General features: G+C 40.6%; 2 protein-coding genes across 20 annotated transcripts in view; one reads left to right on the top strand and one right to left on the bottom strand.

Annotated features, from left to right (window-relative positions):
• The window catches only part of FGGY (FGGY carbohydrate kinase domain containing), a 309,381-nt gene that overhangs the window by 8,774 nt on the left and 281,726 nt on the right, over positions 1 to 18,881 (top strand). The window contains exon 1 of one of the 19 annotated variants that reach the window (XM_071810163.1): positions 18,163 to 18,240. The exons of the other annotated variants lie outside the window; for them this stretch is intronic. The gene's annotated coding sequence lies outside the window, so the exon portion shown is untranslated. Of the gene's footprint in view, positions 1 to 18,162; positions 18,241 to 18,881 lie in introns of those variants that run through there. 19 annotated transcript variants of the gene reach the window in all.
• Positions 16,146 to 18,043, bottom strand: JUN (Jun proto-oncogene, AP-1 transcription factor subunit). The gene has a single exon (XM_065842588.2). The coding sequence runs from the start codon at positions 17,570 to 17,572 to the stop codon at positions 16,628 to 16,630; it is 945 nt and encodes a 314-aa protein (XP_065698660.1). The 5' UTR covers positions 17,573 to 18,043; the 3' UTR covers positions 16,146 to 16,627.

The raw sequence follows: 18,881 nt of genomic DNA, 5'->3' as shown, positions 1-18,881 counted from the left end.
TCTGTGAGACATAATAAAGCCAACATCATTATCTACCCATCATGAGGGATGGAGAAGTATATCTGGGTAATCAAGGCATTTTCATTAATAAACATGGCCGAGGATGAATTTTTGCCTTGGATAACCAGAAATCTAAGTGTGGCCTAGCTGGTTGAGGTTGAACTATATTTAGGTATAGCTAGATTGAGAAACAGCGGTGTTAGAAGTGCTCATGACGATGATTAGAGTGTACTTGGCTTATTATAACACTGGAAGAGAAGCTGACTAGTCAGAATGTCTGCAAGAGAGACAAAATCTAGTGCTTAGTGTTGCTGAAAGATTAACTGCAGTAAGTTAAGGAAGTCAAAAGGGGAGCTTTGGCACTGAGCGATCTTGTTTGTGTTAGTCATATTTCTGTGGAGAGCAGGCTTGGGGCCTTCCTGGTTCTGAGAAATCCCTACCCTGGCTGGTATTTAAATATGAGATATTCCCCAGCGTAGTGCCGTCCCCTGAGTGCTACTGGCACACACAGAACATGCATATCATGAGGGCCAGAACGGGGGCCTGCGAGAGGGAGGGGACAGCTGCTCTGTCCAGTCTCTGCATCTCAGACAAGCGCACTGGGCTCCCGTCTTATCCTCTCTGCAACTTCAACCTTGGCAGGGCACGACCACCCCTGCAGAGTCCTGTGCCAGGCCCCAACTTGAAAGAGGTGCCTCACAGAAGGCACAGCTTCGCATCTTTGTCTGCTATTTGTGGGTGATTTCAAAATACTAAGCTGTTATAATAATTCAAGTATTTTATTGTATTTCCACTACAAGTCACAATGTTATCCCAACACTACAGTACTATTTCCTCAAGTATAAACAAGTGAAGTATGTGTTAAGCGCTGCACCTCTATGATCCAAAATGTTCTTTTTTTCTGAAGATTAACGTGTATTTTTATGAGGTTCCCAACCTGAGGTAACTCTAAGTGGATAATACACAGCTACAAAGTGCCACAGGTAGAACAGGTTGGCTGTCTGGATCGAACTGTAAGAACAAGGCTTAACGTACCTAACTCAGCCAAAGTGAGTATTAGGATTGGTTTTCAGTTTAACACGCATATATTGGTGAAGTTTAAGGAGAGTGACTTAGAAACCTCTTTTTGCCATTCAGATTTTTGAATAATTAGATTTAAGTATTTTTCCAAAGTTCTTCATGGAATTACTTGCCAGATAGTTTTCTGAGAAGCTGCATAGTGGAGGTAGAAAGAAAAAAAACTTTCTTTTTCAGCTTCATAGGGCTAAGGAAAAGTAATGTTCTTGTTTTGGGATATAATAAATAAAGTAAAAGTTGGTTTGAAATAGAAAAAATGTTAGTGATGATATGATGAAATTTAGGTTTAGTTACTGTAATTTTCATAGTACAATGTAAAAAAAATTAACATTTCTGCATCTAAATGATGATTATTACTAGTCCTTTATTTCTGTAAATATTTATTCTGCAGAAGTCTTTATTATCATAAGCTTAATTTAAATTTAAGAACTAACATTCCTGTTAATCTATTGAATAAACTTGTATAGACACTAATACTAATTTTGCTAATCAGGAGATAACGTTTTCCAATTCATTGGTTTAAAGTTGTACCAGTGTCACGATTTTTTACAATAATTATCATTTTAGAGTTTCTTTCAGACCAATGCTAATAGAAAGCGGTTATGGCAAAACACTAACCCACATATCATTAGCATAAAATGTAAATGATGTAAAAGTATTAAGTTACTAAATGCTGAGGCAGCTTCAAGTCTCAGCAAAACCAAATGGAGAGAGGACTCATTCCTCCAAAATGGGCACTTTTTTTTCCATTTCAAACCAAATAAGCCCTTGTGGTTTTGAGTCAGGAACACACACTTTGTCAGTGAAATCTTACAGAAGGAAATACTTTGTAGAAGCTCTTTAACCGTTGAAGAGCAAGATCCTTGTGACATCCCCTGTAATCTTACTGGCACCAATACTCCCAGAAGGTGGATATGGTGGTACCACTGGATCTCCCACAGAAGCCTTTTGGCCAGATTTTCTCTGTAGATGTATTTTGTGAAAAACTATTCTGCATTTATATCAGTACACAAGCAGAATTTTGTTCTTACTGATTATCAAATGCTCTAGATATGAATAGAGACTAACGTGACTTTGAAAGGAAATAATGTTTTGCCACATCATAAAGCAGTTTTAATTGCTGTTATTTATTAAGTTATTACAGTTAGATGTCAAGCATCAGACATAGTACAGACATTTACCTAAACAATGTCTTGCTAATGAAGTCTACACAGACACACTTGGAAATTTTGCTCTCTCTGAGGAATCCATTTACAGTAAAATGTATATAAATTTTATTTACTATGTCAAAAGAATTTTCAGATACATTTATTTTAGTTCCACAGCTGTTTTTTTTCTGAACTTGAAGAAAGAGAAAACTTATTTCAATTCAGTGTGGAAAACAATATAAGTATTTTTAGTTCTGGTAAGAAAATTATGTTACAATTACTCTGTAAAAAATTGCAGTATGTCTTTTGAGTTAATGATAATAAGATTTAGTTTCTAAAGCTTAGCACCATCTTTCTGCTTTCCACCAGAAGCAAAAAAGATACTGTAGTCTTGTGAGTGGGCGAGCGGATATTAGGGAATAGGGGCTCATTTAATTCCCTCTTTAAATCTATTAGAGGGAGATTGAAACAGTTGGGCCTAACAGCTTCACAGCTCTGTTTTCATGCCTCCATAAGCTTTTTTAATTTTTCCCTTTTTTCTTTTTCTTTTCCCCCTTGATATTCTAGCTTTGTTTCTCATTTTTCTGTCTGTTTACCTTGAAAATGGTTCCTGTATTCCCTTCTGTCTGAGCTTGGGAAGGTGGCTATTGCATTGTGAGTCTTTTGAGTCCTTTAGGTTTTTCTTGTTGCCGCAGTTTTACAGAGGACTGATAATAATCAGCACCATTAAAAAACCAAACCAAACCAACAACAAAAACCAAAACCAAAACAAAACACAACAACAAAAAAACCCCAAACCAAACCTGTGCAAGCTCATTTGTGACCCTTGAGTGACTGTAATTCCTACCTTACTTCTTTAATTCTCAGTTTTTCGATAGCATTGCTCACTGCAGTATGGAAAGACAAAGCAAGTCAGGATTAAAAAAGATTAACTGGCAGTTCTGTCTTAGCTTTCCTCCATTACTTTTTCTTTGTCTAGAAGTCTATACTTAGAGAAGAGGAAAGTTGATTTTGTTTGTTTGTTTTTTCAAATTAAATAGCCAAAAAAAATTTTTTATTTACATTCTACTTGTCTTAATATTGAGATATCCATCCCCAGTACATCTTTACTATTCTAAATCTCCTTATGTGTAGCACTTGTCTATTCTTTAGACAGTTCAAATTACTCAAGGAGCTTGCTTGTAAACACCTTTTTTCCCTTCTTCCTTCTTCTGAAAAAAAGATATGGAGGCTTTTTTTTTTTTTTCTGTCTACTTTTATAATCATTCAGTTGTGCTCTATGCTGATCAACTAGTTAAAATTGTCTTGGATTTTTAGTTGCATACAGTTTATATTACACATCAAAATTAAGTTTAACTTTCCTGGTACAGCAATGCTAGAAAGTCATTGGCATGTAATTGTTTCTTTCATAGTAGTGTTTTGATTTGTTAAAAATTCTGTAGTTTGGTGATGCCTTTTGTTCAGTTTTGCAGTATTTCTCAGTGCTAGAGGGTTTTCTTAAGCTTATAGAGTTTATTCTTTAATGTTATCTTCTTCCAGTTCTGACAGCTTCCCCTGTCTTCTGTTGGAATCCTCTGGCTTTGTCTGGCTGTTTTTGTTCCTCCAGAATGTGTGTCTTCTTGTATGTCCAAATCTGGATTTCTGCACCTCACATTAATTCCAGTTCAGCAAAGTATGTAATTATACATCTGACTATAGAAGGATGCCTCAGTGAACTGCAAGTTTACCTCTCAGAAAGTTTAGTAGGATATTAGCACCCCCTGTCTTTTCCTGAATTGTGAATTATGTTTTAGCATTAAGGAATTAAGTGGAGCACTGAATCAGGACCTCATCTATTCACCTGTCAGTTTGACTCTGTGACAAATACCCTTGTTGATTTGGATAGCTCCCTAAATCACAAAATCCTGACAACTCCTCCAGATTCATGGTGTTTGCTTTCCTTGGCATATCTCAAAACATCCTTCTCTGTTCAGCTGCACCTGTGATATTCCAGAAGCTCTCTTTGTTCCCAAGCCATTATGTCTTCCTACTCAAATTTCCATTCAAAGAGTGATTCATACAGCAGGGGAAAGGCATGACCTAGCTGCCCCCTCAGTTTCCATCACTTTGCAAATCACGTGCAGTCTCATTTGAACTGGAGCTTTCATTTCAGACTTCTCTTTTCCTGTTCCTGGAATTAATTATTTTATTCCTTACTCCTGTTGTCTGCACTATGAGCAGGAAAATGTTCACTGCATAAAGAGGCATTTGGTTTAAAAAAACCCAAAATCAAACAACAACAAAACCCCCACAAGCAAACAAACCACCCAACTAGCTTTGCTCACAGGAGCAATGAAAACACATCAGCATGGATTACATTTCCCCTAGAAATGCCTTTTCTCACAGCAGATGAATACCTGTAGTTGTTACCTGTGCTATAGTTACTCTGTGGTAAAAGCACAAGCTTGACTCATTGTACCAGCATCATTTATTTTAATAATAGCTTTTACACTCTGAATGTCTGGTTCTGATGTCCAGCTGGGGAGAATTGCACATCTCCACCAGCAGTGTTTACAAGAGCTGCATGCTCTTCTGTCATTCTTTCCCATGCTTTTGATGTCTTCTGTTGTCCCCTGTATTACTCTCCTCTTCATCCTTTGAATGTTACTGCTTTATGCCTTTTTGAGTCTCCTCTTCCACCGTTACTACTGTATCATCAGACCCACTCACAATTTCTATCTCCTTTACTGTGCAGTAGAGGCATTCCCTATTTGAGAAAGTTTTTAAGGTGGTTGTTTTTCCCCTTGCCTAAATACCAGTTCTGGATTTACAAGGCTCTCAGGATTAAATTGTGTTCTGTGAGACTTTAGAGGCTCCTGCCAGGTGATGTGGTAGATGCTGAAGAGGCATCTACACCTGTTGTAGTTTGCCTCTAGGTATATTTTCTGCTGCTGTGGTTCCCCAAATTCTTTGATTAAATATGTGTAACGTAACAGTACACAGGATAGTAATATGCCCACTAGCAATGTTAGAAGACCCAGCTTAAGGAAAGGATAGTGATTTTTAACAAGTACTTGTGCAGTTATTAGCTGCAGCAAATAAAGACATAAGGTAGAGAATGAACCTTCTTTTTCCCAAGACATACAGAAAGCTTAATTTCAGCTAAAAGTTAATAAAGCATCATGAAAATCGGATCAACATGACATAAGAAGTGAAATAAGGGATACTATAGTGACAGCTCAAGCTATATTAGTAACTTTGTGTTTAATTCAACAAAATATCAATATTTAAAATTTATCTGAAACAGCCAGAGCTTGCAATAGAATTCAGAGCAAACCTATTACAGACCATACATGGCCATGGCAAACTTGCTAGAAATACTGGCAAATTTAACTTAATTATAGCAGATTACATCTCAAGATTTGCACTTCCCATGCTGTTTTGGTTTGGTGCTGTTTTGGTTTGGTACCTGTATTACTTTATTTTTGAATCTTTTAAATAAAAAACTGTTAAACATGTTTTGTGCTCTGTAGGCTTGTTTTTTGTTAGTTTATTTTACAATGGGTTGCATTAATGTTATCTAGATGTGATTTTCAGTTTTGCATGGATTGGCACCAAAACCACCAGGATGGCAGTTTGTTCCCCCTTCCCCTCTTTGACTCACTGACATAATTTCCATCCAACAAAGCTTTTCAAAAATAAGGAAGGAAAAGGCCTTCCTATACAAGCTTCCTGTGAATCCTATCCAGATACACAAGCCTTGTGTAAGAGCTTGGCAGGCAACCCCAGCATATGCCACTTAGTGACTTCCTTATTTTATGCTATCATTCCACGCACAGAAAATGAATCTGAAAATCAGAGTGATTTTCATTCATTTTAGAATAAGAAATTTTAAATGGTAGGTTTCCTATCTGTGCAGAACACCCACATTTTAAATCAAAAGTTTTGAATGCTGACAGCATTAGTCATAGGAAATCCTGTATGAACATCCAGCATTTAAGTTGGACCTTCCCCTAGATCACACCATAGAAGGAGTTTACAGGAAAATATTCTGTTACTCTTAAATACTGCATTGATTTTTAACCCTTTACATGCTATTGCATCTGATACGACAGTGCTTTTTTTCTTTTTTTTTTAATAGAACCCATTTCCCAATTTCTTGTGATCAAAATGATATTGAAAAACTATATTTCACTGCAAAAGTTTTCTGTATTTTAATAATACACTGGTAGCATTCTATAGATGCATATGTGTATGTACATACACCAGCAGATTACTACAAAGAGCAATTTGCTGTGATGGTAGTGTGTGAATGGCAGTGGCACTACCATGGTGCTCAGAGGAGGATTTATGGCACGTGAACTTCAGTGCCAGCGGCATGCTCCTGCCTTAAAGAATGGCTCAGACCATGATGCTGAAAGGGCAAATATGTTAATATTCACATGTTAATCATCAGCATCAAACTGTTTAGCTCAGTAAAAATGGGAAGCTAAAAAAGCAACATAACTTTGTAAACTAAACCATAACATGGTCAAGGTATGAAAGTAACAAATACAGCTGTGGTGCACGGGTTCATTTTCATATTACATGGGTGAACCAACTTTGATACCTTCTTTGTCTAAAGATATTATAAATCTTAACAAAAAAAAAAAAAATCCTTGTTATCATTTTCATTTAGTGGGAAAATCCCACACATGTTGAGTTATTGTGGAACAGCTGGCTTAAATTAAGTTTTCAGACTTAAGAAAGGAATCCCAGAGCACGAAGTATCAAATAATGGCTAAATTCAAGATCAGGATGAGGCTTGTGATGTTAGGCATGGCAAGCATATATTGAGCAAATGAACTTAAAGAATCATAGAGTTTTTTGGTAATGCTGTGAATCATAGTACTCCAGGTTTAGATCAAAATACAGCAATGTTTAAATATAGTTTAACGTGATTTATTACATTAATCAGAATACATTTTATGTAATTGGTCATAGGTGATATGCTTTAGATTATGCAAATACTGATGGATGACAATAAAAGAAATGGAAAGCCATTAAACATTCTCAGTATTTGAGAGTTCTACTTTTATTCTGACTCTTCTTACGAATTTCAAGAGCCCTTTGTATGTTCTTTGGAACCTTACCACTACAAATAAACATTTCTGGTTGTATAGGCAAAAATTATTTTTTTCACTGGCTACATGGAGAGTTTCTGTTTGTTTTTGGCCTATGCTTACAAAACTTCACTTTTTCAACTCATAGACTGTTAGGGAACAGACTGCCTTAGCTTACTGAATTATTGGGTAGACTCACAGAATCATACAGTCATTTAAGTCAGAGTGTAGATCTCTATTAAGTCAATATTATTCTGAAGATCCAAAACAGAGAGAGGATTAAAGCCAAGACATACTTCTTTGGTTTGGAGCTTTTTGGTTTTGTTTTTTAAGCCAAAACCTGGACTGCCTGGAAATAGGGAGAATTAAGTTCAGTACTTCGCTTCTGCACTGTAGATCTCACTTGTACTTCCCATGATCAGTGGTTACAGAAAAATCATGTGTGGGACTATGAGGAGAGAATACCATTAGAAAGGCTTTGGAAAATCAGCAGGCATTATTCTTCACCGGAGATGCTGGTGTTCCTAATTTGCAACAGATTTGGTAATCAAGCTGTTTAACAGGAAAAGGATAACTTTGTAAGATCTTTGCTTTCCTGAGCTTATTGCTTTGTTGCTTTTGTCATCATACTTTGTCATTGTTACCTTTAGAGATGGATTGGAAATGTAACTGGCTTTGCTATAATAGGAGCAAATAGGTATTATAGATAGCAACTGTGAGAGCATTTTGTTAAACAAGTTGCCACATTCATCACAAGGGCACATAACCATGGAAGAAACAACAGTTAACATTAAGTTAAAACCCAAGCCTTTCTGTTATTGCCAATCTGGCATTTCCTGTCCAGTGAGAAACACAGAAGCAATTTCTGCACAGAAGAATGATAACACAGTAAACAAAGGAGAGCAAGGAAATAGCTTGAAACTAATTTGAGGTGTGCTGGTGTATTTTGTGAGTAAATTCAAAACAGACATGGAAACCAATATCAGGAACATGTGCAAGATACTCCATTTATAAGACTTTGAATAATAACCTCACTGCCCTCTTAAATAATTTTAAATATATATGCATAAAGTTAGTCATCTAACATAAACAGTTTTATAAGCAGGTATATTAAGGACTCACAGTTCTTGTTCAAGTTAATGGGTGCATGAAAAAATGTTCACTGTGAAACTCAAACCACGTTTTATAGGTTTGTCCATATGGGAAATTGAGCTTGTTTAACCAAAAGTGTGAATTCGAATTAAGTTATTGAAACTGATGCAAAATCTGCCCAGGCATTTTAGTAGTGTAGTTTAGATTGGGAAGAATTAATTTAAAAGTTCTGACTCAATCTCTGGTAATTTGAAGATTGTTGGTGAGCATTTCTGTCAGAAGATGCCACATCCCTACTGCTCATACCTGCATTTATGTTCCACCTCCCCTATTGCTCCCCATCATTTCAGGTGTTTGTAGACTTGTGGAGTTAACCAAATAAGGGAAGCAATACAGATTAAAAGAAGTATCCTGCAATATTCCAAAAAGTGCTACCAGCACAAATGAGGGGGTGGAAGAGACAAAAGAGGAGGGGAAAGGTGGCTGCCCAGGCTGGCACCGGTGGGAAAAAAATGCTTACACGCATCAAAGCTGAGCTCCCCATAGGCCAGGAGGCAGATCTGTCAGTGCTCGCCTGGCAGCAGAGCCTTTGGAGCAGCACTGGCCAACTGTTCAGCAGCTGCCCTCCGCAAATGGGCCTATAAACCTAAACTGCTTTATTGGTAGCTTCTCAAAACACCACAGCTAAAGCTACTCGAGGTAATGCACCAAAGATCTAATATATATCAAAATCAGTAAAGTAAGACTGTGCATGCTTGTGTAGCAGTTTGAAACAATCGGTTTTTAAAGAGCTAGAGCCATGTAATTTTCTTATGCAAATAAAACTTTGGTCTGAGCCTAAGTAAATTCCTGATAAGAAAAAAAATCCCTTGGGACAAAATGTTTTGCCCTTGCTCATTTTCTTTCTTTCTGCTCTGGAAATTCTGACATCCCTGTTTCCCAACATAAGATAGTATGATTTTTAAACATGTTTTCTTTCCAATACTTATCAGTGGCCTGATTTCCCAAACTGGTATATCCGACATCCTTTGGACTTGTACTACTTTTTTTGTGACTGTCAATCAGTATTTTGAGAAAGAATCAAATTGGTCAACTTTATTGTTACTTTTGCAAAATTACACAGAAGCAAAAAATGTCAGTAGTTGTGAAGCTTAGTTGGGGCACTTCCCTAAATATACTTAGGTGGTTTGGAGAAAGAAGAAATGGGAAATAAAATTCAGAAGTCTCTAACCAAGTTAATATATTGAAAGCACAGATTAATCTGCATAGGGAAAAACAGCCTGCTTTTCCACAGGTCACAGCCTAATGTGGTAGGAAATCAGAGAAAGATGTGCTGCTACCTGAAGTACTGCACTGCTAAGACAGAAAATCTTAGAAATCTCTGCTTCAAGGCGAAGGAACCTGACCAAAGACCACTAAATTCTGTTCACATTCCATCATTTTAAAGAAGGAAACTTTGCTCTTTACTTTTTCCAGGGCTAGCTTTGGTCAGAACCTTGTTGCAGACTAACTGTAACCTGTGCTGTCAGTACTGAAGTCAGCTATACTTAGTGCACAGTGTCATATTGTGTTGTGTGTGGGTTTTTTTTTGTGTGTGTCTGTTTATTTATTTATTTATTTATTAAATTTTGCATATAAAAGCACTATGTTAACTAATTAGAATATATTTAGAACTACTTTGTCTGGTTCAGTCAGGAAGCAGAAAGGACAGACAATCTGTATGACAGCAAAGCCAAACAAGAAAACTTAGAGATGGATTTTGCCTTGAGAATTTGGGTTCGTTATTTTCCCTTCAGGTATTTGGGTTAGACACTTGGTAATTATTTAGCATGATAAAGATCGTATCTTGATTAGGGCCCTGATGCACCACTAGAGGGTTCAGAGTAAGTCTTGGGTTTAATTATTTCTTCTGAGGAGTTTTGAACAGTTAATGTTTGGGGTACCTTAGTGTTTTTATAGGAAAAAAAAAGAGCATACATTATATATATGATGCAGTAGAGTAAAACTTTGCATACAGAAATTTGTTGAGCACTAACGTGGTGGATATTTGCAGAACTTTTCTGTTTAGTAGAAGGAGGTATCTCCTGATGCTAATGAGGTAATCATTACACTCTGTTTTCTTCATATATGACTAGAGGCTCCCAAGTTAAAAAAAGTAGACTGCTGAGGCATAGGCATTTCCAACTAGCAATTTAGTTTACCCAGATCACTCTCTGAAGAAGCCTGTTCTTTTCTTTTAACGATAAGGAGAACCTGTGGTGCCTCCTAACCTAGCTACATAACTTAGGCATCAGGAGTTAAAACTGAAGAAAACCTGAGCTATATCATTAACATGTTATGGCTTCATTTAAAAAGGAACTTTATGTGTTTGACTTCTCAAGGTGAAAATAAAACAAGAACCAGAGCTTGTGAGGTAGATGCACTAGCTCACAATTTTTAACACCGTTAAAAGTTCTAGAACTACTTTTGGACACAAATGAAAATGAAATTTTCATAGTTGCCAAGGTGCTTTGATTTGTAGTGACACAGAGGTCAGCAACTTTGAGAATCACATCACTCCAAATAGGTAGGCTCCAATTTTGGTAGTGCTAAGCCATGCTTTTAAACCTATTGGTAACCCATTCAGTGGCAATTCAAAACTTCTTACCTCCATGACAACAGCAGATATCTTAAAGTCGTGCCCATTGGTGAATCGTGTGGATGAGAATTCTGGAAAATAGCCATGGGCACTGTTTTTTGAACCCTTAGTGTCCTCTGAAATAACTGATTATTCCATGATTAAAATGATGCAGGATTGGGGAACAGGGAAGCTGTTAATCTTTTTTAGTACATTTGCATGACGGTGACTTTCATCTGAAGACTTTTCTGGCTACTACACCATCATCTGTGCAAAAGCTCCTGTTGCAGACATCTGTGCAGCTTGTTCCAGGACTGTTTGCTTTTGAGCTCCACCTGCTGGAATTGTGTCCTGTTTCCCACGTCTTCGGTGTTATGCTGCCAGGTTTCACAGGAATTTGTTTTAATTTAAAAGAGAATAAAGAACAAAGCTCACAATTCAGAGGAATTTCTACCAAGTCATTGGTGCTTTTGTTTAAGAAATCAGCCTGAAGATTCCTTGGAGAATGCAAGGCTCAAAAATAATTGTGAGACCGAGGAAAAGAAATATTAGTTCTTCCTCCACTTTTGTTTACAGAGCTAGTTTCTAGGTATTTTGTAGAGATTTGGATTGATCAGGTCCATTATAACCTATCAAGTTCTGTATTGGATTTCAGAAATAGGTCACTCACTTCATTATTTTTTGTGAATTAGGTTTTTGTTTTCTTTTCTCCTAATGTCTGTTGTCACTCCATAACTAAGAAAATTAGCAGTGCTTTCAATATTTAGTCAACTTTTTATAAAGGCATTCTTCCCCATTGTAACTGTGTTTCTAGTATTTCAGAATATTTAAGGACAGAAGGGACCATGGTGAACAGCTAATTTGATTTTTGTAGCTCCATTGTTCCTTAACAAAAATGTACTGCCAAGAATAATGTGCAAAATTGGAAAAAAAGGGCCCTGCTGTGCAAAACCACTCTAAAACTGTTTAAGTAGTCAAAGGCTTTCATGGTAAATTATATGATGACTTTCTACAAGTTCTCTTTGTAAGAAGCACCATTCTCTGTTCAGAGGATATATTATAATGTCATCTCAACAATAATGTATATGTGTAGAATTAGGATTGCGACCAGTCCTTGGGTGCAGACACTGGTGTTGGCAGTGTGTGTAATTCTAAAGAACAAGCGCTTTCCTGGAAGTATTACTGTCTCAAAAAGCAAACCACCTTCATTTTTAATTTTTCTTTGCTTTGGTTGGAAGGCTAATACTACCTTGTTTCTGTCCCTAGCCTAATGCTAGATGTTACTAAGATATATTCTGTTTCATAATGGGTTTGTGTATGTGATAATTTCAAATATTATTTCCTTGCTGTCCATCTGCCTGTCAGCAATGTTTTGTGTTTGCTTATGATGTTTGCAACCTTTTTTTTCTACACAGTGAGCTTTGCCTGAACTGGTTTTAGTTTCTTGATGTGGGTAACCCTACACTGTTACACCTAAGTCTTAGGGATAGGGCTAGAGAGGAAGAGATGGAAAACAGAGAAAGCGCTAGGCTTGATATTAAAGATAGAGGGTTTTTTTTTTTCAGTTCTGCCTTGTGCTTCTCATGGACATGGTACACCATACTCTGTGGTGCACTCTACCGATGCCCGAGCTTGTTCCAGCCTGAGCTGGTCCATCTACCTCCACAGTCGATGCAGTGATGCTACCTGGACTGATAACCCCAGAGCCTTGGTCAGGGTTATTGGCTCAGGCAGAGCATTGTGTGGATCCAGCTCTATAACTTCTGATTTTGACACTGGTTCAGGCTCCACACTCCACCGTGCAGTGTCCGTAAGTGCTGTGCGATACTAGATAAATGATGTAAGCCTGATGTATAGTAGCCTGCGTGTCTGTAAGTTAGATTCTTTGCTTCCTGCAGAGTTGTGGGGTAAGATCATTAATGCTTATGCAGCAATGTACTTCATTGAAAGGCCTATATACTTTTTTCAGAAAGTAATTATTAGAATGGATTTCATAGGCTTCTGCATGGGAAAAAAAAACTGGCAGTTCTTTTTCCAATAGGTTTGGAGGGATATTATCTGGATTTCTTGACAACTTCCTGTAAGATGGAAAGATAGCTAAGGCATCTCTTGGTCTCCAGACTTCATTGTTAAATGGGTATGTGCTGCCTTAGACTGATATGTAAAGTGCCGTGTTTTGAGGTCAGGAAATGTAGGCAATTCAAGAATGGGGAGTCTATTAGTAACTGCTACTGTGTTCTGAAACTTCTTGGTATGTAACTCTTTCCCACCGTAGAAAAAGTTAGATTGTTACTGTTATTTCTGTAATGACAGCTACTTTGGATTTAAAATTATTCAGTGAGACATCATGGCCAAACCCCTCATGTAGCTCACTTCTGTTCATGGAATAGAAGTGTGAGGATTTTGTTTGGTTTAGTACAGACCCAAATTCTAATTAGTATTTCTGTGTCCCAAACATGTTGTTCTGATTAGAGGCTCTTTGCCTAGGCAGTTCTGTGTAGCCTGCCCTGTTTGAAACCCTGCCTTTTCTGACTTCACTTCCTGAATCCGTTGACAACACGCACAGCCAAACAAAATACATGTTCACAATGCTGTTATTTGCAAAATATTCCCTTGTGAGTACAGCTGGGGCAACAAAAAGAGAGTTTCTCTCTGAATCTCAAAGAGACCTGACCATTCCTTATAGTAGTAAGGCACATAATGCATTAAGCAATTTTAATCTCAGCAGTTAAGTAACCATTAAAACTTTGCATTTCACCACATACAAATGCATGCACGTCTTTAATTACAGTTGTGCATATTGATCACCGAGTGATCCAGTAATATACGAAGAGTGCTTAATTCGTAGCCCACCACACTGTTTACAAAACAGATGGAGGTGGAGGGAACATAAACTTACTTTGCCTTGTCTTAGGCCTGATGTTCAAACGAGCTGTGGGACCAAAGAAAGTGTTCAGCGTAGTCGCCCCTCTTCTCCTTGTGAAACTGCATCGCTGGCATTAAAACGCCTTGTTTAACAGCAGATTCCGTGATGGGACACCAGTACCTCCTGAGCTGGACCAAGTCAAGGAACTCATGGCTCAGAAGCCAACCCGTTAGAGGATGCCCACTTAACTAGCTGTGCTATTACGCAGTAACTTCTTTGCCTGTGCTACAGAATGTCATCCTTGAGAGAGAAAACACATAACTGCAACGCTAAATGTCTCTGTGTGCGTATTAGGATAGGGTGGAGCAGACTGTCACTCAGCTGCATTTAATTAACATAGTATTTTATATAATGTATTTATTTTTTACGTAATTAGGTCATTAAGCAAAATGCTTGCTAGTAACATCAATTCCATAACCCAGCACTGTTGGGAGTTAAACATGCACCTTTGCATGTAATTTATCTCCTTGCCCTGCTTATTTTGCTAGTTGGCACTTGCTAAATCCCTGTAAAACCACACCCAGCAATGCTGTGTATTATCCCTCTGCTGTCTATTCCTACATATGGTCAAAATCAACTTACCTTCCGGGTTGCTGACATCAGCAGAATGTACTCTTGGCAAACTACAGTATCCTCCTAGTAACCCTTTGTTTGGTTGGTGTTATTACAGTTGTATTCCTCTGACAGCAGCAAACACCACCTAAACAGTGCCTACCTTGACACTTGGATTATGCTGTGAAAGGAGATTACCATATTATTATATTTTAAAGATTAAAACAACCCATCATGATAAAATGCATATAATATGGGAGTAGGAAAAAAAAAATTAGAGGAAGGATACTTCTAAGCTTCCTGTAAGGATGTGACCCACAGTAGTTGCAAGATTCAGGGTATCATTTTGGTAACAGTAAAAGTGTATATGTATCTCCATTGATGTAATCTTGTGAAGTGACCTTAAATAAAACTCTCACTTCAGCTAAAATTATCCTTATTCCTATTCTAAGGAAAAAACACATTTTTAAGACTGCCTGCTCTAAAAATACTAGCATTCACTAATAGCCAATTTCTAATATTTTCTGGCTATCTTTTGATACTATCCATTTCCTCTTAGATGTTTGGCTCTAGACAGCAAGCAGGAAAACATCTGGTCTCCTTTAAAATATATGCTTATTGAACTAAATGAATTTGGTACAGTGTTGAAAATCCTGGTATAATAATTGTTCCCCCCCCCCATGAGTTAAGTAGCAAGTTTCTCAGGTATATATTTATAGTGTCACTAAAAACCAAGATTATTTTTCTAAAAAATACATGGGAAGTGCGAGAGAAGCTGCTATTTTTAAAAAGTTGCTGAAAACAAGGAACAGGAGTTGCTGTTTTTCAACGAACTGCACTTTTCATGTTGCACTAGGTTCAGTTTTCACAGCTTTTCAATTGCTAAAAAGTTTAGAACCCAGAGTAACACCCAAAAGGGAAAGGATCAAGACAGGGAAAGGGTTATAGAATTGTTTTCCTGTTGACAGCAGTATTGTCATAAACAAAGATCACCTCCTACATGGGAAGACACACAGGAATAAAGGTAAATGTTTCTATTTTTTAAGGCTATAGCACTTTTTTTTTTTTTTTAATAAAGTCACTTGCCTTATCTTCTTGAGGACATTAATTTAATAAAAAGCATGAAAGCATGTCAGGTCAAGCAGCCAGTTGCTCCAATTATGGAGCAATTTCTTACACTGCCTTTCTACCACTCTACAACCTGTTTGACATTAGCTGGCTAAACCAGGTCACTAGAATAGCGCCAGCAAGCTACTCAGGTTATGATTGGGGAACTACAGCTTCAGAACAATTCAAAAAGTCGTATTAGTTTGGTCATCAGAATCTGGCTTCTCCTTCTCCTCACATTCTCCAGGACACGCCTGTAGTTACATAGTGAGTCTAACATAATCCTTACCCTTTAAAACTTAGCATAAAGAGCATTTTCCCAACTCAGGTACTAACAAAAAAAAAGTGTGAGGGGGAAATGCATTTCAATTATTTTATTTTTCTTAAATATAATAGAACCTTCTAGATTTTTTCTCCAGAAACAGAAACATTAAAAAAATTATACTTTATTACAAATGGTAAACTCAGAGTGCTAAAAAAAAAAAAAAAGCCTCTTATTTACAAACAATACTGGGCAGTGCCCAAATAAACAACATAAAAATAACTTACAAAGTCATGAAGTAGTTTATTGACAATTATCAACTTTCATAAAATAAAATAAAAAAGATATGTACATACACAATTTACTTGAAGGCAGGCAGAACAGTTCTTTTTTGTTTATCAGCCTCCCACAAACCTCCCTCCCACTTTTTTTTTTTTTTTTAAGGAATACTACATAAAGCAATCTACAGTTTCTATTGCAGTTTAACCTTAATACTGAATGATCATTGAATGTTAGGTCCATGCAGGTCTTGGTCAATGTTAAACGAAGATCTGACATCTCATCTGGGCAGGAATAGCACTTCTCAGAGTGGTGCTGGCCACTTCACCACTAACTCGAGCTGAAGGCTCGCCAGTCTTTCCACACATGCGCTTTGCAGAGCACAGGCAGGACTGAGCCTTTCAGCTTTCCCCATCAGCTTTATGCATCTGCCACTTTTGGGTTTTTGTTTTAGCTATACCACAGTTCTCACTTAAGACAGTCTCTTCAAAATGTTTGCAACTGTTGTGTTAGCATTAGCTGGCACCCGCTGTTGACATGGTTCATGACCTTCTGCTTAAGCTGTGCAACCTGTTCTCTGAGCATGTTGGCAGTGGATGCCAGCTCTGAGTTCTGGGCTTTCAAAGTTTTCACTTTTTCTTCCAACCTGGCAATCCTTTCCAACTTCCTTTTCCGGCATTTGGATGCTGCAATTCTGTTTCTCATGCGTTTCCTCTCAGCTTTGATTCTCTCCTGTGACTCCATGTCAATAGGGGACAGGGGAGGAGTTTCTCCTGGCATTTCAGGTACAGTCTGAGGCTCTTCTTTTAAAGCCTGAAGCCTGGGATGCTGCACCGGCATCTGGGGGTTTATGTGATGCTGAGGTGCATAGCCCATGCTGTTTGCGTTGTAGTTAGGTGCAGAGTTGAGTGCGTTGGGGTTGAAGTTGCTGAGATTGGCGTACACTGGCGGCTCGCTGTGCAAATTCGTGTTGAAGCTGCTGTTGCCGGCCATAGAGGACACAGGTGCCATGCCGCTGTTAACAGGTTGAGCAGCGGAGGTGACGCTGGGCATAGTGTTCTGGTTGTGCAGTTCCGCCAGGGCTCTCACAAAGCCTTCCGCGAACCCCTCTTGCTCGTCGGTAACATTTTTGGGGCAGAGGAACTGCGTCGGGGTCGGCGTGGTGGTGATTAACCCGTTGCTGGACTGGATGATGAGCCGCTCCAGTTCAGGCGAGGCCAGTTTCAGGAGTCCCACGTCGGGGGACGTGAGGATGTCGGCGTTCTTGTTCCTTAGGTGCGGCTTCAGGTTGCTGGATGGGTCAGACAGGTTCAGCGTCATGTTCTGCTTCAGCACTTTGGCGTTATTATATCCATACCCGCCGCTCTCCGGCGGCACGAAGCTGGCGTTCAAGGCATCCTCGTAGAAAGTAGGCTCCATCTTTGCACTCATAGAACACAGTCCGCGGAGTGGCGCCGGGAGCTGCGGCAGCGCGGAGAAGCTGCCCGGCCGCCGCTTGCGCTCCGCTCCGCGCGGCCACCCGAACCCTCCCGGCCGCGCAGGGAAGGAGGAAGGAGAAATCCGAGCCTTACTTCTCGCCGGACGCGGAGAGTCCTCCCGGCGCGGGCCGGGCCCGCGGTCCCTGCCGCCGCCGCTCTGAGAGTCCGCCTGGCCCGGCGGCCCGGGGCTTCAGCTGGGCGCCTCGCCGCCCTCCTGCTGCTGCTGCCGCCGCGGGGTCGGGACGCTGCTCCGGCGCCACGAGTTGCCGCAAGTACTTTCCCCGCCTTCCTGCGCGCCCTCCCCGGCTCCGCACTGCTGTGCTGACCGCGGCCGCGCTGTGCCCGCTCTACTCGCCTCCACTCGGCGGCTGGATTCGCTCTGTTGCCGCCTGCCCGCCCCGCGCTCTGAGCCCGCTCACGGCGTGCAGCCCTTCACTTATCAGCGACCGGGAGCCCGCTAAAAATAGCCCATGATGTCACCCCGCGGGCTCCCCATTGGCTGCCGCCGCCTCTCCCGGGGGAGGCGGGCCGCTGGCCGGGCCCGGTGCATCGGAGCCGGTCGCCATGGCCACCCCGCCCCTAGAAGCTTCTCAGGGCCGGCGCGGGGCCTTGTGGGATGAGGTAATGCTGGCGGCCGCTCGGGGCATTGTGGGCTGACGTATTGTTTTTGAATATCTGGTTACCGCGTCCAGAGCGCGAGCGGGGTTGGCCGCTGGCGGTGCCTCCTCAACGGCCACGTACCAACCGCCCGCCGGAGGGGCGGGGGCGCCGCTCAGCCCCCTCGCTCCGCTACGGCCGTCGCCCGCAAGCCGTCGCCTCCCTCTGTTTGTTTTCATGTCTGTTTGTTTGTTTTTCGGCCGGTCCCTGCGACAGGCTGGAGGCGGGCCGCGTTCCGCCGTGCGCCGGCGTGTTTCGACCTGTCGTCCTCCGCTGTTTCTCCCCCATCCGCCGCTGGTGGTACGGCCCTTCAGGTGGCGCTCCGGGGGAGGCCTCACGTGATTTCCCCTCCTCGCCGCCGTCCCGCCGCCCGTGCGGCTTCCAGGCAGAGCCGGGGGTGGTGCTGGGGCCAGGGCGGGCACCAGCAGCCGCGGGGCGGCCCCCGCCCACGCGCCCGTCCCGCCGAGGGGCCCAGCGCCTCCCGGCCCCCCGGCCGGGTGTGCCTGAGGCTGGCGGCGGCCGAGGCTGCGCCCGCGGCATCTTTCGAACTGGGGACGGCGGCTCTCGGGGGAGCCCGGGCGTGTGGGAAGGGCGTCCCGGCTCCC

Source organism: Patagioenas fasciata, chromosome 6, assembly GCF_037038585.1.
Source record: "Patagioenas fasciata isolate bPatFas1 chromosome 6, bPatFas1.hap1, whole genome shotgun sequence".
NCBI lineage: Eukaryota > Metazoa > Chordata > Aves > Columbiformes > Columbidae > Patagioenas > Patagioenas fasciata.
The sequence above is the reverse complement of the archived record's forward strand: the minus strand, read 5'-3'. Positions and strand labels throughout refer to the sequence as shown.